This window comes from Miniopterus schreibersii (genome assembly GCF_964146895.1).
Source record: "Miniopterus schreibersii genome assembly, chromosome: 5".
Lineage (NCBI taxonomy): Eukaryota > Metazoa > Chordata > Mammalia > Chiroptera > Miniopteridae > Miniopterus > Miniopterus schreibersii.
This window is the reverse complement of record NC_138106.1, coordinates 49,447,507-49,470,604: the sequence shown is the minus strand read 5'-3', so window position 1 is coordinate 49,470,604 and position 23,098 is coordinate 49,447,507. Positions and strand designations below refer to the sequence as shown.

The 23,098-nt window shown below is 41.8% G+C and overlaps 1 protein-coding gene across 1 annotated transcript in view; it reads right to left on the bottom strand.

Moving 5' to 3' along the window:
- The window catches only part of HGD (homogentisate 1,2-dioxygenase), a 39,367-nt gene that overhangs the window by 9,229 nt on the left and 7,040 nt on the right, over nucleotides 1–23,098 (bottom strand). The window contains exons 4-11 of the mRNA XM_081138700.1: nucleotides 19,538–19,643; nucleotides 9,579–9,638; nucleotides 8,077–8,168; nucleotides 6,911–6,945; nucleotides 6,010–6,089; nucleotides 5,364–5,463; nucleotides 3,220–3,344; nucleotides 738–842 (exon numbers count right to left, since the gene is read on the bottom strand). Coding sequence (XP_080994826.1) covers nucleotides 738–842; nucleotides 3,220–3,344; nucleotides 5,364–5,463; nucleotides 6,010–6,089; nucleotides 6,911–6,945; nucleotides 8,077–8,168; nucleotides 9,579–9,638; nucleotides 19,538–19,643 — 703 coding nt within the window. The remainder of the gene's footprint in view (nucleotides 1–737; nucleotides 843–3,219; nucleotides 3,345–5,363; nucleotides 5,464–6,009; nucleotides 6,090–6,910; nucleotides 6,946–8,076; nucleotides 8,169–9,578; nucleotides 9,639–19,537; nucleotides 19,644–23,098) is intronic.

Genomic DNA, 23,098 nt, shown 5'->3' with positions numbered 1-23,098 from the left:
TGGCTCAGAGTAATCTCTGTCTTTGGTTCTCTGCCTTCTGCTCTAATTATCCCTCCGGCTTGTGAGTTAAGTTAATCTATTATAAACGAGGCTGCAAACTGAACTTTCCCCCAGGACCCCAGAGCTAGCACTTTATCGAGAATGTGGGCCTGCACTGTAGACCAGGGACCTATTTGCGGCCCCTTAATTGAGTGAAAAATACGACCAAGTTCATACTCTAGAATTTCCTTGGTTTAAATCCAAGCGCTGAACCTTCTGAGTGACTTTATAAGAGAGCTGTCTACGCCATCGCTGCTGGAAACGGCCAGGATCGGAGACACTGGGGTAGGCGGCCAGAGCAAGTCGGCTCTTGGTATTTTGTGGGCAGGACAGAGAAGTTCCCAAATCCAGAAATGTTCTTTTCTTATCACTCCATCACTAATGCCAGCAGTTGGTTTTGTTTTGGGGATAAACTTTCCATGAAGGAAATCATTTTTTCGTAGAGAAAGGAGCTGTGCTCGTGGGTGAGCGTTGGGTGTCCGGTCTTCCTTCCTCACTAGCCGTGTTATTTATTCCCTCACCAAAGCCTTGCTGCAGATGATTCAACTTCCTGTGAGCAGGATGACAAATGACTGTATGCCAGGCTCCCAAGGGTGACACTGGAAATGTTAAATCTGCGAATGTTAGGGGCCTACCGTAAGCCCCTCTCACCCAAGGGTTGCCCCCTTCCCCAAGGCCCCTGCAGGGGCCAGACTTACTGCATGGTCAAAGGCCACTGCATTGATGACCATGAAATTCTCCAGATTGTACTTGTAGGGGGTGTAGTTCCCGTGCCAGGCCACGACATTGAACGGGGAGACATTCTGATGGCAAAAGAAGCAGAAAAGGGTGATCTCAGCACCTAATGCTTTCGTAGCCGTGATCCCAGTTCACCCTTTGGGAGAAGTATAACCCTGATTCATTCTGTAGTTGCTTCTCACACCCTCAAACTATCCCTTCTTTGGCCACTAACCCTATTTTTTTAGTTTATAAACTGCAGCTGCCTCTGATCACATGTACGGCAAAAGAAGCACAGCACATTCTCCAAGTAGTGCCTTTTCAACAATTTTTAACGCAATTGTGAGAATCTGTGGATGCCAGCAATTCTCAGGCCATCTGGGCCACCCTCTGGGTTTCCTGTGTGAAGGGCAGGCACTTGCTGTGACTGTTCTCCAGGTAATTGCTGCCTAGAGGAGCTTCCAGTAGACACAGTGCCTGGGTGGTAAGTGCAGGGTGACAGGGTCTCTAGAAGATCCAGCCCCAAGGACTTGAGATTTCAGAGAAACCCTGACGTGAGCCTGCCCTGGGGTGGGAAAGGATCAGTGTTCTGTCATAGGAAGTCTGCCCCACTGCAGAGATGGGTCTGTGCTGGAAACAGCATCTGACTCAGTATGTTCTAAAGAATTTACTGGAGAGACTATGCACAGAGGTATGACTACTATTAGGTGGACTAGAGATGGATGGTGTGGTATCTGAGCCTAGGAATAGTGGGAAGACATTGCCATTTCTAGGCCTGTGGCAGGCCACGAAAGAAGTGTTACAAGACTCCAGTAAGAGCTAAGAACCAGGAAGAAGGGGCAGCCCAGTGGGGTGTTGGTAAATATTTTACAACCAGCAATCTGGAAAAAAATAAGAAAAACTCTGATTTATAGCATTTGCTGATTTCTGGGGTATAAATACTCTCACCATGATCATTTTTGAGCTACCGATATGATGTCACTAAGCACAAAGCTGGAAAGAGACGCCAAACCGGTATAAACTGGCTCCAGCATGCCACTGGGGCTATCCAACATGAAGCGACATTGTGGAGGGATGCAGTCACAAATAGGGAGGAAGCAGGGGAAGAAAAACCCCAGTTTGTCCTTCCTGCTGCCCTCCAGTTTCCTGGGAGGACCTCTCGCTAGTTGAACCCAACCAAAATCCAGCTGGCAAGGAAGGCTGGGTGATGGGATCCAGGTAGGTCAAGCTCCCAGGGCTCAGAGAAGGGAGAATGGACCAGCAGGAGCTCACACAGAGAATAACTGGCATGGGGTCCACCTGGAAAGCGGAACTATTGGGGCTGCTGGCTGTCTCTAGAATGATGGTTCTCTACCAGCTGTATGTCAGCAATAGTAGGGAAAACATGCTTAAAATGAATGTAGATTTCCATGCCCATCCCCAGAAGTTATCGTTTTTGTCAGGCTGGAGTAGTATCTAAGGACCTGCATTTTAAAGATGCCTTCCTGATAATTTCTGATGCAAACGGTCTCTGAACCACATTTTGAGAAATCCTGATCCAGAGAATATGAGGGTGACAGTGTACCAAAGAGGATGGCCATTAGCCCTCAGGGGTTAATTTTAAGTGTCAAACTAGTTGACCTCTGCTGGTTAGCATACCTTCTAGATGCTGTCCAATAACATGCCTTGGGAAATATAAGCAATAAGGCAAAGAGGCAAAAATAAAGCAAACAAATAATGGTAAATAGAAGAGATCTTTGGATTATGTTTGTTATATGATTACTTTATGCTAATATATAGTCAATGTATTAAGGAATAATATATACTATATATTATATAAAATATATACTAATATTAGTATATGTTATAATAAAGATTACATATTATGCTACAATTATTTTTATTTATTTATTTTGATTGATTTTAGAGAAGGAGGAGGGAGAGAGGGAAATATTGATGTGAGAGAGATATATCAATTGACAATTATTATTTTTATTATTATCTATAACTTTGCTTATCTCTTGAGTTTACCATGCTGGCAGTGTAAACCAAATCAAGCTAATTAACTGTGCTCTGCTTGTTTTGTATAGTCATTGATAGTATTTGAAATATGGTGGCCACTGATGAATAAAACCTTGGATTATTTGTCTGTTAACTCATTTCCCTTTTTAGAACATGTTGCCCTGTCTGTATAGTATGTTTTTCCCATCATTTATATACCTGGGATTTTCGTTACTTGGTGAGTGGAAATAGCATGACCAACAGATACGGTTCTACCATTTACCATGACATTTGGTAAATTATTTTTCACTACCTGGCTTGTTTTCATGACTACAAATAAGGCAAATAGTACTTTATTTGTAGTATCTTGGTGTAATAAAAATGAAAAAATATAATATGTGTGAAGTATTAAACAAAGGCCTTGGCAATCAGTTGGTGCTCAATAACTATTCATTTCCTCCCCTGCCTACTGACCCTCTTTACCTGTTTGGCAGCAAACAGCTTTCCCTGGTATTTATTAATCACAGTGTAACCACCTGGCACTTGGCGATCTTCATACCAGGCAACGGGTATCAAGAAATCACGAGGATTGGCCAAGCCATTGGCTCCTAGAATACAATGCCCATAGTCTTTTGAAGTCACACAGGAAAGATACTCATGGTTGCACAAAGAAAAAGGGCTTTCTATACCAAGAACTACCCTACAATTTGCTTTCATTGTTCAAAGGCTCATTGGATTCCCACTATGGTACCTTTTTAAGAGAACCCAAAGAATTTGATCAGGAAAAAAATCATGAAAGTCATCATCATCATTGCCAGTATCATCTCCCAAAGTTGTAGAGTAAAAATGGTTTATAAAATCACTTTACATACATTATCTCATCACTACTGGTGAGGGGACAAGAGAGGAGGAAGGGACTAGAAAGGAGGAAAAGACTAGAAATACTAGACCTTTTTCTTTCCAGGAAAACCCTGATGACTCTAGAACTCATCTATAGTCCTTGAGAAAGAAAGGTTTCCATGCTGTTGGCCCAGGCGTGCCTCTGCTCCTCAGACAGAACTCAGAATCAATCCAGGTCTGTAAAACTGCTTTCCAGCCTGACAAATCTGTCAGGGAGAAAGGATTCAGGACTTGCCTGCTTACCTTTGCTTTGTGAGTATTCCCTCCAGGGAAAGCAAATAAATCAAAAGACCAAAAATGAAAAGTGTGCGTGCAAAAGCATAATTTAACTCTGAGAGGAGAGGCCTGGGAAGTGTTCTATGATTTCCAGCTCCTGGGGTTAAAAAAAAAAAAGGCCCCAGCTGGTTAGAAAATTCTATGTCTTTTCCAGAGGGTACATGTTCCATGGAACCTGGAAGCTATGCTGGCTGCAGAGCAGCAGGAAGCCAGAGCAAAGTGGGAAGAGCGGGTGGTGAGCAGGATGACAGACGGCCCACCATGGCTCCAGCTGCCTCTCTGCTGCCTCTCTGCTGCCTCCCACCTTCCTCTGACTATTTGGATCCTCACAGAGGAGTGACCAGAAGGCACATGCTGGTCCTGTCCCTGGTTTGCTCTAAAAAACTGTTGACAGGAAAGGGAAGAATTGGGAGGTGTGGCCACCACCTTCAGCAAACATGGCAGAGATGAAACCAAGGGCCAATTTTCCCAGCCACTCTTTTCACTTCAAGAGATGTTTTGAGAACAACCCCTCCTACCACCTCCAATTCTCCTGCCTCCAGTTGGCCACCTGCATCTCCTGCCTCCAGCTGGCCAAAGGAATCAGGAGTGGGGGGATCTTAGTGTTAATCTGCCTCATGGAGGCGATGGTTTCTAGCTTCTTCATAGCACTGAGTGTTGTACCTTTTTTGACTGTTAAGTGTTTAAATTTTGTGGAGTGTGTTCAGTAGGAATGTGAGGTTCATAGACTATGTGTCTCTTGGTCTGTTTCCCCCTTCCATAGGAATATAGCACCTGCCATTTTTTATAGCTTCTCCACTGTATTGTCTATACACAACCAATTAACTTAAGAAAATGATATCCCTTCTGTTCACAAAGCTCATTCCCACGTGTACACTTTTGCTTAAGCTGTTCCCTTTTTTCTTTTCAACTTTTTCATCAAGAATTAGCCAAATCTAACCTCTTCTGTGAAGCTGTTCCTGGTGATCTGGCCCACAGTATTCCCAACTTCTACATCCTACAGGGTGCACGCTCTTCTCCAATGGTCTACATACTACTCTAGAGGAAATTTTACAATGGGTTATATCGGGTCATTTCCTGTTATGCATGTTACGCATGTATGGGAAGGGGCTTGTGTTACCCTTGAAGAGGTTTCTGTCCCTGCCCTCATCACACCTGGGAGCTGAGTCAAGTCGATGGATTAATATCCTGCTGATTGCATTTCGGCAGTTGGGTCAGCCATACTGCACGGAGCCGCTGAACTTAGAGGCCTGAAAAGAAAGTCTGGCATCGCTCGGGGAGTTCTAATAGGTTTCTAAAATTCCCAACTACCGTTGGTCTAGAAAAGAAGTTGTCTAGAGGAAAGTTAAAGTTTGAGTGAGGTAATGAGGAGAGAAAGATGTTTAACTCTCATGCAATGATCTGTGTCCTGTATCTCGAGTCAGGCTTAGAGGCCTGTCGTGAAGATTTACCAATTGGTCCCAGGTCAGGCAACTCAAAGTGGACGCCGTAGACCTCCAGGATGTAGCCTCTGGTCTCTTCAAAGACATCTACGCTGAACCGCATTCCTCTCTGGAAAGGGAAGCAGACATTGGGGTGCCCTCCCAGATCATACCTGTAGTTATAAAGCAGCCCCAGAGCCCCAGACAGCCCCCCCCACACACACACACAAGTAAAGCTACGGTCTGTTAAGCTAAGTTTGAGAGCCAACCAACCCAAAGATGAGTCCGAAATAAAAATTTAAATCCTAATCACATCTGTGACCCAAACCAACTCTAGCCTATTCTCTTATTTGGTTCAGAGATAACAGTGCCCTGATTTAGCCAAATTTTTAAGAAAATTTACTGCCTTCTGCCCACATCCAGGACCTCGTCCAGAGTGTGTCTAGATATTTAGGAAGGTGAACTGACAACGCTCTTTGCTTTGGGATTGTGTGCTATTTTATTTTAACCCAGGCCTGCTCACCCTTCTGCATGGAGAGCCTTCTGCGTGACTCAAACTCCCTCCCCACTGCCCAGACATGACGGAGAAGCTTCAGAGCCAGAAATAGCCGCAGCTGCCACGTCTGATTGCTCCCAAATTAGAGAGAGGCAGGGACAAGGGGAGACAATTACTCACCTGAATGACGCAGATCTCGTTGGGCTGCACAAGCATCTTGCCAAACTCGGTATAAATGAGAAGTTTCCCTTTCTGGGGAACTAACAAAAAGACAGGGAGCAGTGAGCATCTCTTCACGAGAGAACCATTCCATGAAAAGTCAAGTGCATAAGGGCTGCATTGGCTTCGTCATTGTCGATGAAAAGAGCCTACTGAGTCTCGCAGGGGAAAGGTATGGCAACTGCGGCTACCCGTTTTATTACCGAGAAGAACATGAATGAAAAGTTGACTCTGTTGGGGTTTTTTAGTTGTCAGGTAAGGAGCTTGTATGTGCACAATTCTGTGGATTGACCAGAAAGGCACCTGGAATAGGATAGAAAATCACCTATTTCTGACACTTCCAGCAGAACGCTGTTATTTGCATGTCTACTGTCTACACCAAAGTGTTCACTCCAAAATGTCAGTACTAAAACCATCAAAAAGAAGGAGCAGACCAGAGAGCTCTCTAACAGACATTGCATTTTAACTGCTATCATGAAAATGTATTTAAATTGCAGATATCAATGACGGATAGTCTTTTCTTGGGTGAGTATGAAAACAAACAGAGTTATCTTAATAAGTTAATCACACCTTGGTATCACTCTTCTTTTTCTTCCTTTTTTCCCCCAGCTGCCCAGATCTCCCATATTAGAAACACCCAGAAGAAATGGGCAAAATCAGAGAGACCAGGGCAGAGAGTAGAGGCTTTGAGGTACACTGGGAATCTTTTCCAGGCCACCAATTTTCTTTAGATCTTAGTCTGTTGATTCCACTAAATTATACAGATTGAAGGATGAAGGAAAATAATATATATCAAGTTAAAAAGCAGCTTCTAACTAGGGCTAAATTCACAGTGAAGGGGTGAAAAATCTTCAAAACTTACCAATCAGGAAGTCCCCATCTGAATTGTAAAAGCACCTGAAACATACAGAATCATTTCTGTGATTTCCAGTTTCAACACTGTCCAGACAATTTAATCCACTGCACAAATTATTGTTCGGTGCCCACTCTGTGCCAGGCTTATTGCTGGGTATAAAATGGTGTGTGAAATGACCTAATCTCTGCCCTCATGAAGCTTCGAGTCTAGTAGGAAGTCAGACAGCAGCCGAACAATTACAGAACTATGTCATTGTAAACTGTAGTGGCACTATGAAAGTCAAGTCCAGGGGAATGAAAGAATAATGGGCATGATTTAGTTTGAGGAGTCAGCAAAAGCTTTCCTGAAGAAGGGATATTTGACCTGCAGTCTGAAGGGATCATCTAGGCAAGGGGTTAAGGAGGGAGGAGAACACCCCAGGCAGAAGGAACAGCATGTACAAATGCTTTGAGGCAGGAGGACACATGGCAGGTTGAAAGAACTGAATGAAGGCTAGTGTGGCTCAAGTGGAGAGAGAGGAGGCGCCTGATATGAGGTGGACCCAAAGTGACATCTCCTGTGCCTTGTCAGAGGGCTGTGATCTTGGACCTGATTGCCTGAGGTCACTCAGCCAGGAAGAGCAGAACTGCTTTTGGACATAACAGTCTGTTTCAAAAATCATTCTGATAGTCTGCTTCCCAAAGAAAAGGCAGGAATGCCATTCACATATGTTTTTCTGATTTTTAAAAAAATCTAATATCGGAGCTCCTCTGTCTAGGAACTTTAAGATAATACAAAGTTATTAGTTGAGGCCAAAGTCTGCCTGCTTGACCTGCCACCAACAGGTGGTCCTAATGGCTGTCCATGCAGCATGATTTTGGACTCAAGAATAGTCCTGGGAACCTTAGAAATTAAGAATATTCTAACCCAAACCTGGTTAAACTCAAAATGCCTCTTGGACTACTCCTGCTTTTCAGTGCCCCATTGTCCCTCTTCTATTTGCATGTGACATTCTTGTTTATGTCACAGTAGTCAATCAAGATAGTAATACTCATTTATTGTCATTATTAACAAATGCATATCAACATTGCTCTGGGAAAGAAACAATAACAAAAATAACAACCCGTATTTTACTCTCTGGCCAGCAGCTTTTGGGGAATGGGGATGTCCTGCCTCAGCACTGAGCCACTTACCTGTCCCCCATGGAGGTGTTGCAGAGGAAAATGTGGATGGCAAGCCCATTGTTAGACTTGATGTCTCCAGCTCCACACAAGGTGTGCAGGCCCTGGGAGAGACCGCAGAAAAAGGAAGGGCAAACATGAATAGTTCCTAAGAGGCCATCCTTCCTCCGGGTCCCTGAGGGCCATGAGACAAGTGGGCTTGGGGAGGAAGGTTGCAGCATTAGGGACCAGTTAATGCCCCACAAATACACCAGATCATGTGGGCAGCCCCCTGCTTATCAGGATCCGCCCTGCTCTATTCAGAACAAGGCAAAGGGAAGTACTCGGACCAACTGTAGTCCTCTGCTGATCATACACAGTCCAGGAAACCGTAGCACACAGGCCATCTGAAACAGCCCCCAGCCCCAAACTGCACATGGAGATCCCACAAGAAGATCATTCTGCTCCTCCAGATATCCCTGATTCTTGTATTTTTAACTCAATCTCCAAGTTTGGGGTCTATTTAGATGAGTCTACACAGGATTTGGAGCATTTACTATGGCTAAGGAGATCAATATGATCCAAACAATCTGGCCTATGGCTGTACACCTGGACCCTCCCTATGTAAACCACAAACTGAGGTTGGGCTGCAGAATCTTCCACTAGCTTCTTTGAGCCCCACTCCTTGTAGCTCCACCCCTCCTTCCTTACAAACTCCTTGCTCTGAGCACAGATGTTCCTATACTCTCAGCACCTATTACTACCAAGCAGAACTTGTCCTAACTAGACTTACTGGCCTGAGTCAATGCTATTCTAGCCCAGGGGTCCATTTCGGGGAGTTCCTGAATTTAGATGGGAAAAAATGATATATTTGTTTTCACTAATCTCTGACTGAAATTTATCATTTCCTTCAATTAATGTGAACAAAAGCAACAAACTACAGCAGTATTAGAGGTGCCTGTAACCTTGACACTGATAGAGATCATGGATATTTTTATTTCACATTTGAGTTGTTACAGATATCCCCAAATCTCATTTATGCTCATGCTCCTAATAACCAGAGTTATTAGATCTTCTCATAGATTTTGTGATTTAGTGCATTAATAAGGAAGCATACATATTACTATAAACCAAACCACATTTATTTTAATATTTTCATCATTGTATTTCAATATAATTGGCTTCTTTGTAATTTTATGTAATTTATTTTAGGCATTTAAGAACACAGGCTTCACCAGACTATCAAAAGAGCCTTTGTTCCAAAAACAAAGGAACCTGGGAAGGTAAAAGCTCAATTCCCATCGGCTGTTGGGAGATGTTGTAAACAGCCAAGTGCCCTTTGGTGTGTGGGGCGGTAGATGGTGCCTGTAAGTAAGACATCAATGGGAGCGCCGCAAGCAGAGGCAGATGGTGCTGTGTCGGCCGCCTGCCTCTAAGGCCGCTTCTGCTTGGCTTTCAGCCCGCAAACGGTTGGATCACTCACCGCGGAAGAAAGGGGAAGGAGCGGTGGGAAGAGGTGGGTAGCATTGACTTACGCTCACAAAGTCCACCTTCTTCTGAGATGCTTTTGGAATCTCAAATGGTTTCCATCTAAGCTGGAAAAAAACACACATACAGGAAAATGATTTCACAAGGGGAAACCATAGACTTTCTAAATAAAAAGCATCGATTACACAGAAAAAGGACAGCTGCTCCCTGGGAGGCTCTGACTACTTGTGATTTTGTTATTTTAAATTTAATAATTATCTATCATTTCCTTAAAGGGGCTCAGTTGGGTTCTGTGTGTGTAACCCATATGCATATATACATACATATTGTCTTTGTTCGCTTTAAATTACAAAAACTTAAAAAAAAAGATCACTGCTTCTTATTTCAGAAACTTTGTTTCTTTCAACATTTTGCTCAGGCACTTCAGTGAGTTTTGACTGATGCTGCTTTTAATGCTATTTATAATTAGCTCCCTTTGCTGGCATGCCAGCATCTCTGTGTGGGCCCCGACACTGCAGGGGAAGGTTCTACTTTTACTTCCAGCCCTTGGAGTTTTGAATTATTTCTTGAAGAGAAAGAAAAAGCACCCAGCTGAGACTGAATTTGGTAAATGCAGTACCAGGTTCAGTTTTTTTCACCAAACCCCACGTTTGTCCTCAGGCTACCTGACAGTTCAGTTTAAATCACAACAATCTTTAATTTAATAATGAAATGATCTAAGGAAGTGTGGAGAAAAATCAGCAGGTCCAGGCCCTACTCAAAGAGTCAGCCCCGTACTTATTAATCAACTTGGCAGCAGGCCTGACCCAGCCAGGCTGGCAGCTGACAAACCCAGCAGCCTCAGGACTTCTCACAGGCTGACCTACACCCCAAGGAATGGCTCCACTGGCTCCCTGCTCAAGGCAGGCTAGGTAGGGCCTGTTAAGTCATTGGGCTCAGCTCATTCTGTATTTCAGAGGCAGCCAAGGGGGTGGGAGATGGGGAGGGGAGAGCAAGCAGCGAATGGAAAAGGCAGTGCTGGGATTAGTCTCTCTCTGATATACACAGTCAGACAGCAGTCTTTATTTCTTAAAATCAACACAGATTATCACATCCTGGGATGACTTAAAAGCAATGTAAAATGTTGATTTGAAAAGTGTTGTTGAAATCATGCTTCAGAAAGAAGGAAAATGTTTAGGACTAATTAATTCAGGACGAAATATCCTGGAGGAGGAGAGGAAACCTGAGAGCAAGGATTTAGAAAAGGGTTTCTCAACCTCGGCACTATTGACATTTTACATGGAATAGTTCTTTGTTGTGGGGGGCTGTCCTGTGCATTGTAGGATGTTTATCAGCACCCCTGACCTCTACTCACTAGATGCCAGTAGCACTCTCTCAAGTTCTAACGACCCAAAGTGTTTCCATTGTTAAGTGTCCTGGTGGACAAATTTCCCCTAGTTGAGACCATTGACCTGGGAGGATACTGCCCCCGACTTCAGGAAGGACCACAGCTAAGCACTTCAATAGGGTTCACATCCTGGATGAGGCAGTGGACTTGAAGAACCTTTCCTAATGCAAAAAGTGATGCCCTTCAAATGATAGAGATGGGGTAGGGAAAGGAGTAGTTTATCTGCTGGATCTGATGGCAACAATTGCACAGGGCCTGTATTCAGCATCATGAAGGATGATAAAGACCACAAGGTGGTTCTCACAAACCCAGTGCCCAAAATAAGAATCAAGCTCAGGCAAGAGGTTTTGGTTAGGAGATTTGGTGTGATATCCTGCTGAACGTAAGGAGGGAGATCTGGGGAAAGAATAAACAGGAAGAGTCCACGGAGTGAAGGGTAGAGCCATCTGCTAAATCCAGATGTTCAGCTTAATTGCATGCTGTGGAGCAATTACCCTCTGATCCAAAGTCAACACAAGGGTTAAGCCAGGAGACCTGAGTTCTGCTACTGCCTCTGTTCCCATTTACTCTGTGAACTCAGACAAATCATTTTCTCTCCCTCTGTTGTGTTTTTTTCTTACATGCAACAATGGGATGCTGGAGAAAACTATAATTCCCTTCAGAGAAGAGCATCTGAAAGTAATAAAGTAATAAAGGGAGCCTTGTTAACTGATTTAGTCCTATAACTTTTTAACAGTTTATTTTATTCATACTATATATTATTGATAATTACCCCCCCCTGAATTTAATTATTAAACATTTCAAAAACAATGAAATCCATTGTAGTACCCAATGCAATGTCTTCACTCTAGGAGATTTTAATAAATCTGTGTTGAATGATTGAAGGAATAAATACAAGGTATTGAGAACATTGCTAATATCTCAAAAAAACAAGACTAAAGCAAATTTGTGAGATTTTTGGAAGTCAAAATGACATTCAGGAGATAGCGAGTAAATTGAAAACTGTTTCTAAAGGTCTAAAAATTATTTCTGAAATGTAAATCAGTTCTTTATACATGTGAAAACCCCTCCATTCTTCCATATTCTTTCTGATTTTTTTGTCAGTTGTTCTATCAATTGTTGGGAGAGAGGTGTTGGCATTTCCAACTATAATTGGGGATTTATCTAATTCTTCTTTCAGTTCTATTATTGCTTTACATATTTTGCAGCTGCATTCTACAAATTCTATTGGAAAATAAACTTTCATTTACTAGAAATGATGTAGTCAATAATAATTTGAAAAGTGCCCTCAAGGGAGACTAAAGTTAGAATTTAAAAATCTTTAAGGTTACCAAAGGAGAAAGACAGGGAATCAGTGGTAACATTTAATGATCAGGACTTGAAATTCATGCCCAGGGACCAAAAGGGAACAAGAGAATTGACATCAGTTATTTTCAGAGTCAGAAGATCAGGAGTTGAACTGGATAATTCAAGTCTAGTTTTCAACACTGAAATTCTTTGACTGACTGAGATTCCCTACAAAATTGGCTTGGACTCAACTAGATTAGGTGAGTTAGATACTCTCAACACCATTGGCTGGTTAGAGGTAGACATATCATTAGAAGTCAGTAGCATCTACCCCAAAACTTGGACGTAATGTGTAGATATAGTAGTGATTGCACAGTGTCAGCATTTATTAGCCCAGCTATGGCAAGGAAAGGCCAAGGGTAATGCACTACGGTGAGTTTCAGTGCAGATTAGGGAAACTGGTGGTGGCTGGGGGTGGGGGAGTGAAAAAAAATAAAACAGTAACTCACCGAATGACTCAGCAAATCTAGTAATTTGAAGGAAAAGGCAACATGATTGATGTGGAAGACAAATCAAGCTTTGAGTTCTTTAGAGTTCTTTGAGATAACAGACAAGAGTATGGGTAAGGATGATGCAAGTCACTGTACTTTATTTAGACTTTCAAAGTCTTTCATGAGGCTACAAAGAGGTGAGCATTCATGAGATTTGGATAACTTTTTTCTTTTTTTTTTGTCGTCATGGAAAAACACCTGGATTCCCATTTGGCCTTGCCCTTGAGTATAAAGCTAAGGGCATTAAATCCATTATTCAGCACCTAGCTTAGGGCATGAAACATAGTAGTCACTCAATAAATATTGGCTGGATGACATTTAATTATCACAACTCTCTGAAACATCTATGATTATTATCATCTCTATTCTGGAAGTGAAAACACAGATGGTTTAGAGCAGGTAATATTTTTCTACTAAAAACTGATGCCAATACTCTCAGACTCTCTTAGTAACTTACACCCTAATCCCTTTACTCTCAGGTTGTCTTGATATGCTTCCCAAACTATTCATGATCTCCTTGGCTCCTCAACCCAGGTTTTGCCTTCTTCTAATTGTCTTCTGCTTGGTATTTACTGCTCTTCCCGTGCTGAGGTGCCCTGGCCCAGTCTGACTCCTGGGGCCCGAATCCTGCTCAGGTCCTTTACTATCAGCATCCTTGTGCAACCTTTTTATATTAATTCATTCAAATGACTTATTGAACCTCTCTTTGTGCCAAGTTTTATACTAGGTGCTGGAGATAAACGTGACAGTCTCTGCCCTCAGGGAACCCATTACAGAAGATCCTGGAAGTGTGGACATTTTTTGACAGGAAAACAAGGAAATGGATAAGTAGAAATGACTTTGGAAGAGAAACATAAACAGAAGCATCCCCTCAGGAATAAGTCCTGACACAGGGCCTATTCAATATTCTTACACATGGAAAATAAGAGAGACACACAATGAAATAATCTGGTTTGCAGACAGCTCCAACATCTTTCGAAGGAGTAAAACACAAGTTGATGGAGCTGTACTGTAAAAAGAGCCAGCAAGCTGTCAAAAAGGTCTCAACAGGGCAACGTGCACTGCACTATTGGCAAATGCCAGTGAGCGCGTTTAGGGAAATGAAATCTAGTCTATTTACAGGCTGATGGGATCCAAGCTTTCAGGTGGTATAGTCAACAAATACTGTGGATTCAACTATTTGAAGGAAGGCATGTGCTGGGCACTTCAGGTCATTATGAAGATGATGGAGACATAGATCTCAGGGTGGGAGAGGGTTGGAGTCTGGGAAAAATTAGGGAAAGGGGATTTTTAAAAGTCATGCTGTAGGCCATATATTGGATCTTCTTGAATGTTTTCAAGAGAAACAAATAAAGATTGATGTTATTTCCAATTATTTATGGTCTCTGGCTACATGGGACCCTGGACCTTATTTATTTACATATATGTACAAAGAAAAAGACTGGAAAGAAAGAAACCAAAACATTAAAAGTTGTTAACTGCATTGGTGGGATTATTGGGCATTGACACTTTTGTATAAGTTTTAAATAAAAACATGTATTAATGGTAGTGGGTGTATTATTGATGTCTAAAGAAGGTATAAATACAGGGTGTCCCCCAAAAATGTATACATATTTTTTTCTGATAGCTCAATTGATGTTTTTTTCTTTTCAGATTTAACCCATTGGAATGAGTAATTATTCAAAGTGTGTATACATTTTTTTGGGACACTCTATAGTTTTAATAGAGCAGTCGGGGCAGGCTGAATTACAAAGGGTTAAAAACTTAAAGAGGTGGAAAACCCAAGACATTTGTGGAGGGAAGGGGCTTTTAGGATTGTGAGACTTGAACAGTTAGACAGCAAACATTCTGTAAAGGTGTACTGTGTGAAACTTTTTTGGTAATTTGCAAGTCCTGGAGGCAGAGGTAACTTTATGATGTAGTCTTTAATTAGCTTTGAGGTGTTTATCACTTGGTCTAAATTATACTGAGAACAAAAAGGTAATTTCCTCAGCTGAGGCTTAACTGGGTCAAGAGTCTGACTTTCCAACAATCAAGAGGCTGGGGATGTAGTAATAAAAAAGATAAACTTTAAAGGACTCTGACCTTTAAGAGGAATTCTCATTCAAGAAAACTAATTGAAACCTGTAAAATCAGTTAAGTGGGACACAGATTTGTTTGTTAAATGCTGAGGCTCCAGAAGTTAGAGGAAGGCGAATGACAAACAAAATTAGGGGTATTTCGTAGGTAAGATATGAATGAACGGAACTCGTTATGTCCAGAGGCTAAATCTAAATACACTCAGAAACAGTTTGTGTTGATTCTTAGACAACTCATTAAATAGACACTAAAAGAAAACAAACGTTTTGTGGGTATAGTTCCCAGTTTTCCTGGGAGGGCATCAAAGAGATGACAGTGGTGATAGCATATCCTGCGATGTTCCTGTGGAGGAAACGTTCGGTAATTCTCAGATCTTCAGATTCCCAGAGATGACTAACCTGGGGAGCTGGTGAAGCTGGTGAAGGATTCGATTTGCTCTGTGACAGCTGAAGACATACCCACCACACAGGCTTCAGCTGGGAAGGGTTGTCAGATAGGCGCCTAAATAGAATTTTCTCAGACTTTCTTGGTGAGAGCCTGGAATTCATACTTGGGAGAGGTTATGAGGGGAAAAGTGATGAGTGCAGGCTGCTGGGGTTATTAATGAAGCATTAAATTGGAAAGAGATCTTAACTTCTCAAGAAGGTGTAAGTGAAAACACGAAAGCATAGATGTAGCACGAGCAGCCAGGAAGTGTGTGCCAGGGCAAGGGAAGGGGGTGGCAGGTGACACCGGTCACAGAGGAGGGACATGATAAACTACGACCTCGATGGGGCTGGTGTTCACAGAGGCGCTATTGAGTTCTGGGAGCATCTACCCCAAAGTATGTGAGCACAGGTCTAAAAGGAGCAGGGGAAATATTGGAGAAGAAATTCACTTAGTGGTCACCGTATCAAAAGTGTTTGAAGGAATTCAGAATGGGGAAAGGTAACAAGTTCAAGGAGAAATGCAAAGAAAGGTTAGAACAGGGCACATGGGGTAGGGGGAGGAAATAAATATATATTGAGGATCTACTAGAAAGTAAGCAGAAACTTTGATAAAGGCAGTTTGATGCCTCCGTATTAACTCGTGCCTTTTCATGGAGTTGCCTCAAACTTCCCTCTCAAGATTTATGTTAACTATTTATGAAATAATGAAGTAACATGCCCGCATAGCATGCTTGACTCTCATCTGTGGTGGGAGACTTCCATTTCCTGTTTTGTTAATTTTACATCATTTGAGCTTTTTATAAGGGTATATTACCTTTATTATAAGACAAAACCAGAAAAATTCTATCAGGACAAGGTTAGCTCCCCTTCATGAGCCACCCCAAAATAATCATTATAAAAGGGTATATTTATGTTAATAAAATGTAACAATAGTAGTCATAGAAATAAAAATATGTCATAAAAAGATAATGCTGCACATATTACATGTCACTCTCAGAATAGAGTCACATTTTCCTTAAAGGCTAGGTTTAAAATCTAACGTCCCTACCCTAAATAAAATATAAAATAAGTGGGCTCCACTGTTGCACACACAACCACAATCAAATCTGAAAAGATGTATGAAGGTGATAGGGGCTTAGATGACTGATGTGGATGATACGAGCAGGCAGGGGCACATAAACTCCCCACTCCACGCCTAGTTATTAAATAACCACTAGTTTTTAAAATAGTTTTCTTAAATGGCCCATGATTTGAATTCCCAAACATCTGCCTATGAATTTTCCTGTAATCTTTCTTTTAGTCTAGCTCAATGGTTCTCAAAATTTAGTGCACATAAGAATTATCATACAGGGCGGCACACAAAACCATGTATCCTATACTTTATGGAGAATTTAAGGGATTTTTCTCAGTAATAATTTTGTTATACTTAATTTTTGTCTTACATGCTGATTTTATAACCACCCAGTTCCTTTTCATAATGCAAAGGAACATGCAGTTTGGCTCTCCTCAAGAGAAGTATCAGAAACTTAATTGGGGATTTTCTATGCTGCCTAAAGAAAAAACAGAAAACTTATTGTGGTCCAAATACCCTCTCAACCTTCCCAAACTAGTATATAATACTTGCTTAATTTATTTTGCCCACCCAGTAATTCTACCCAGTGCAGTTATCCATCCTTTATATTTTCTAAAGGAAGATGGACTCACATTATTAAGCAATCAGGTTTATTTATTAATAAAAACAAACAAATGCGGCCATTGTAACTCTAACAGAGAAATTAGAGAATCTGAGACATAACCCATTGAGGAGGCAAACAAATTCTCAGAGAATGAGCAGTGGCTTTGTCTAGAATGGTTTATGAGATGAGTGAAAAAGTAAGTGATTAAATAAATGAAGTGAATGGTTACACGAAGGAGGTAAATGGTTACATGAAGGAGGTGAATGGTTATATGAAGGAGGTAAGTGGTTACATGAAGGAGATAAATGGTTATATGAAGGAGGTAAGTGGTTTCATGAAGGAGGTGAATGGTTTCATGAAGGAGGTGAATGGTTTCATGAAGGAGGTAAGTGGTTACATAAAGGAGGTGAATGGTTACATGAAGGAGGTGAATGGTTTCATGAAGGAGGTAAGTGGTTACATGAAGGAGGTAAATGGTTTCATGAAGGAGGTAAGTGGTTACATGAAGGAGGTGAATGGTTACATGAAGGAGGTGAATGGTTACATGAAGGAGGTGAATGGTTTCATGAAGGAGGTAAGTGGTTACATGAAGGAGGTAAGTGGTTACATGAAGGAGGTAAATGGTTACATGAGGATGTCTTCCAGATGCATTCTTACCCCCAGAGTGTGGGAGAGAAGGTGGTAAAATGCTACTGGATTAGAACCCACGTGAGACTCAAGGAAAAAGTGAAGAAGGGGTCCCCAGGTTGGCTGTACAAATTGTTTCTCACACAAGGGCCCTGATCAGCGGAAGGGGAAAGGAGCAGAAGCTGAAAGCCCAACCTTGTGTCTGTGGGGTTGGCGGTTGGAGCAGGGGCTGACTTTTTCCAATATGCTCAAAGGCAATATACAAGCCAGTGGTAAACTGGGCAGGCTGTCTGCTTCATGCATTAAACTTTACACAAGTGGAAGTTTAGACAAAATATCCTGGTTTCAGAATGACTGGAAGGTGGATAACATTCGAAGTTGTTAACCCCCATTTCCCCCACTCCGAATGCGTCCTTTTCGGTCCTTTTTGGAGGGGAGTGAGGAGCATTCAGTACTTAATTCTCTGAGATTTCCATGATTAGGGAAGAGATGGAGCAGAGCAGGAAACCAAAAGTGACTACGAATTATTCTGGTTCTACAAAAAAAATCTAAGCATTTAGGGGAAGGGGATTTGTAGGTATAGACAAAATGTCTTGGTAAACCAAGGGGAGGCAGCAGATTTTCTTGGGTTTTGAAAAGGGGAGGGAGGAAGGAAGGGAGAGAAATTGATTGTTTTGTGTGGACCTTGGATACGGAGGTGGGTTCTTGACCCTGTGACCTGGCAACTCCTAGGAGGAGGGAATGGCCCTGTGGCATATCCAGGATGACAGGACCAGAAGTGCCCTTGCAGATGATTCTATGCCCAAACCTGGCATGATAACAGCCAAAATATGGGTGTCTCAACACTACGCAGTGAGAGGGACCAACCAGCAAGGCCCAACCCCCACTCCTACTCTGCCATCCTTTAAGAACAGTGATTCCCAGCCAAGATGGAGACAAAATTGTTTTCTGCCAGTTTGGCAGACAGGACCTCAGAATAAAAAATAATATAAAATGAAAAACAAATTTATCTGAATAAAAATTCTTCAATTTATATGGACTACCGCTGCCTTTAAGTGAATATATGAAATGGCTGTTTCGGAGTCGTGGTTCTCGCCTCCTTCCTGTGTGCCAGGCACTGCTTGAAGCACGTTTTCGCCTGTTCTGTTACACAATCTTCACAGCAGATCATCGTGCCAGTTTAGAGGTAAAATACCATGGCTCAAAGACACAGTGGGTAGTCGAGGGACAGGGGTGCAAACCCAGGTCTGTTCTTCTTTCTGCACCATACACCTATTATCAGTGACATGTACCTAAGGTCAGGGACAAAGGGGCTACATGTACTCAGGTTCTCAGAAGGTAAAAAAAATAGAGTTCAGTCTAGTCTAGCATTGAGTTTGTCTCATTACTGAAAATAGAGTATATAACTACTGATGCCCAGAGGAAACTCAAACAAAAGAAGGAAACCAAGGCAAGAAATGGAAGTTCCTAGGTCTGCAGAGAATGGGACAGCAATCTGTCACCACAATGAACTTACAGAATCCAGCTCAGAGAAGCTTCTCATCCCTATATATTTTTCTAGATATGTGAGGGTTGAATGTGTTTTCTGTAGTCTGCGGTAAGTAAGTTTAGATTAAAACAAACCAATCAACCTACGGGCACATAGATATTTTCACTAGCCTCTGTAATTTCCATTTGTCCAACTCACCCTGGCACTCTTGCAGAGTATAAACCACTTCTGTGCCCACCTAGTCACCATTAGGCTAGAAAAACACAAGCTTACACACACACACACACACACACACACACACACACACTCATGCATTCAATCAAATCCAAAATTCCTACCCAAGTTTGAGCAAAACAATAGATACACTTTAATATTTAGTTTTTAAAAAACTGTCTAATTTCTCAAAGACCCAGGCTTGACTTAAATATTTACATTCAAAGCTTTGGATACATAGTATGTTCCAATTCACAGAACCTGATTACCTGGTTAGGATCAGGATCAACTTCATCCCAGTTGTGAGTAACATGGCCTTGGTCAGTGGATTCAAAGGGCTTGTGAGAAACTGAAGGTAGAATCCTATACAGCCAACTGGGAGGAAAGAAAGACACATGTCTCACAGAGATGTTATGATACACAGACTGGCTCAGGAAGCATCATCAGGAAGATGCTCAAGTCAACAGCGATCTGCGGGCTTTAACGTGAAAAACAATGACACAGTATCACTTCTTAACAGCCACTGTTGCCCATAACCCTTGTCTCTTCTCACCTTTCCACTCTACCCATCACTCTTCATATTAAGGCTCTGGCTCTTGGTTATTCCCATACTGACAAAAAATGAAGAACTGTCTTTCTCAATGAGAATTATAAAGGAGAAGAAAGTACCTTGAAGGACATCAGTGTAGGAAAATCCACAGAAAAACATTAGCTTATATATGTCATTGGATACCAATCTTTGCTCTGGAAGGTGAGGACAACGAATCCTTTGTAGACTGGAAGATATGAGTGGTTTCTTTGTTACTTTTGAAATACAAGTCAATTTTCTTCTTTGAAATTATGAAAGTAATACATGCTAGTGGTAAAAATAATTTAAGTAATTCAAAAAGTCCTGAAAGGTAAATGGCTTTCTCCTCTAGTTTCTTTAGGGCCAATCCTCAGAGCATCAGCGCTCAACGATATCCTTGCATACTCTCAGGCATGTCCAGTGCACGCACGAGCAAAAGTGCCAGATCGGTGTACCACTCTACTTTCACAACGAAAATGTGTGACAGTGCCTAATCATCTGCATCTTCACAAATATGGGGTATTATTAATAATTTTGCCCTTACAGGTGAAAAAAATATTTCATTTGAATTTTGTATTTCCCTTATTATGAGTAAGGCTGAGAATCTGTATGTTTATTGGGTCTTTGTAATTTTTCTATGAATTACTTATACAAGTCCTTTACTATTTTTCTATTGGGTTATTTATCTTTTTGATATTAGTTTGTAAGAGGTTTAGGAAATTAACTCTTCTATACTCCAAAATTATAAGACTGTTCTTATTTTCTTATAGTACATCTATGGTTCCTTCTTTCCTTCCTTCCTTCCCTCCTTCCTTCCTTCTTTATTTCAAGTTTTACTACCTATATATGTAGAGACCTGAGCCAAAAGTCTTCCTGCTAGGACCCAGATCTCAGGCTTCTGGAGGAAAAGAAGATTCTGATGAAGAAACCTTGAAGGACACCAGGAGGACAACCTTCCGGAAGTTGAAAGGGATACTGAAATTCACTAAAAGGGACCCAAGTCCTTTCAGAGGCTGTTACCCTGACAGAGTACAGAAGGAAGAACACTGCTTCTGACAATGGGGGACCAGAGAAGCTTGAATAGGCCCTGGCCCTTTAAGCCCTAGGACAGTCCACTTCAGGGGGTGGAGTTGGCCCGACCGCCCGCTGAACCGTTTGAGAGATAAAAAGGCTAGATTTGTTCAGTTTCCATTTGATTTCTCCAGTTCTAGATGATGTGATCCCAGACCTTGACTTTAGGCCATGAAAAACTAAACTTCTCTAGCTTCTAGTCGTCTATGGAATTGAGAATGTAAGTGTATCTTAGAACCAACTGTGTGTCACAGGCAAGTTAAAAACTTTCTTGACCTTAGGTTTCCCATCCTTATTTCCTAGGATTGCTGTGAGGATTCAGAGTTTATGGACCTAGAATGCATGGTGCACAGTAGGTGCTCAATTATTCTGTTCATGTTGAATTGTCTGTCAGCTCCTAATCATCTGTGTTTTTATGATGCTCCAGAATTTTCACAATCCCTTTCCTGACTCTTACTTTCTCAGGACTTAAGTAGTCAGTTAACTAATATGATAAAAATTAATCCTTGACGAATATAATCTCATATAGTTTGGGGGGGGGGGGCTCTGCACTCTATGGTTTCAATGAGTAGTGACTAACTGTAAGGATTTTAGGTTTGCTCACCTATGGATAGGACTGGTTCCATCTTCCCACCGGGGATTTTGCTCAGTTTCACAACATTCTTGTGGATACCTTTGAAGAGTTCTAAACAGATGGGTGAGCCATGCCTAGTGTCCCTTGTTTTTTAGCTGAGTTTATAAAAATCCCCAGGCAGCACTACATTGCCCTGGACAGAGATTTAATTCTGATTCAGGGAATAGTGCCAGCTTCTTAATGAAATGCCAACAGCTCATTTTCAGCCTCCTGGATCAGAGCTTAGCTCCTGCTGGCTGAAGATATTGCTGAATAATGGGGGCAGGCAGCAGAATCCGGAGGCCAGGTGTCCCATTAGCAAATGGGACATAAAGTCAAGAACATAGTTGTGGAGGTCAAGTTGTTATATATTAGATTGGACAGGAATTGCCTATGTTTACCTTACCTTGACTATTTGGGCTTGCACAGAGAGAGATGATTAAATAGCAATAGAATTAACCCCTGATTTTTGACAAGTGGGAAGCTATCTCTTTTCCCCTCCATGCATGTATGTATTGAGAGAGAAGCCATATAGATATTGACATGGTAGCACAGAACCCACCGTATCTCACACTCGGCTCTCTCACAGCCTCTTAGGGATAGATACCCTGTATTGGAGAAAGAAACTCTGCCATACGATAATGGTGGCAATAATGATTATTATCATAATTAATGTAAATTGAGCACCAATCATGTGCCAGGCAACGTGCTAAGCACTTTACATACATTCTTTCCTTTAATTCTCACAACAGCTCTGAAATAGGTACTATTATTATGTTTTAGACAAGTGAAGAACCTGAGGCTCTAAGAGGGTAGATGACTTGCCCAAGTTCACATAGCTAGAAAGAGAAGGAGCCAGGATTGAAACTAAGGGGGGATGACCCTAGAGTGGGCATGACTAACCACTAAGGGGAACAATCTGTCCCTTGTGTGGTCAGTTGGGCTTCTGTACTCACTATCTTATTTGCTTCTCAGGAGGACTTTGTGGAGATCAACCCAGTTCCTTCCACTAAGCAGTACAAGGCTACCTGCCCACCTCCCCAAATCCCCAAGATCAGTAGCAGACCTCCTCACAGGCCCTCTAGCCTGAAATTCCTACAATTAGACGCTACACATTTAAATCAAAACACGTACTGCCTCCCTAGACCACAACAACTACTGCATCCAACCTGTCCCCAAGGAGTTAATCATGGGAGTGAGTTCATTGACCTGGCTTGTAGGATTAGAGTAAACATGGGATATGACACATTGTGCTAATGAATGTGCTGGTTTCCAGCAAAAGCAAAGTCCAAAGAGTAAAAACCTTATTAATTCAAACCACAAGGGGCTATAGTACACGACCTTTCAGCTACTCAGGTTTGGATTATCCAACCTTTTTATGCAAAGAACAGTCAGCTGAGGACGATATTGTACTGAATCTTCTGTAATTTGGAGTTAATCATTATAAAAAACAAACAAAAGTAAACCAAAATCTAAAACGCAATTGGACAATCCTTAGGGAAGGCCAGACTCCTGGGAACATTTTCTTCTGAGTGCAAGTGAGAATTTGTTAACGGAACTGGATGTGTGTTTCCAGGC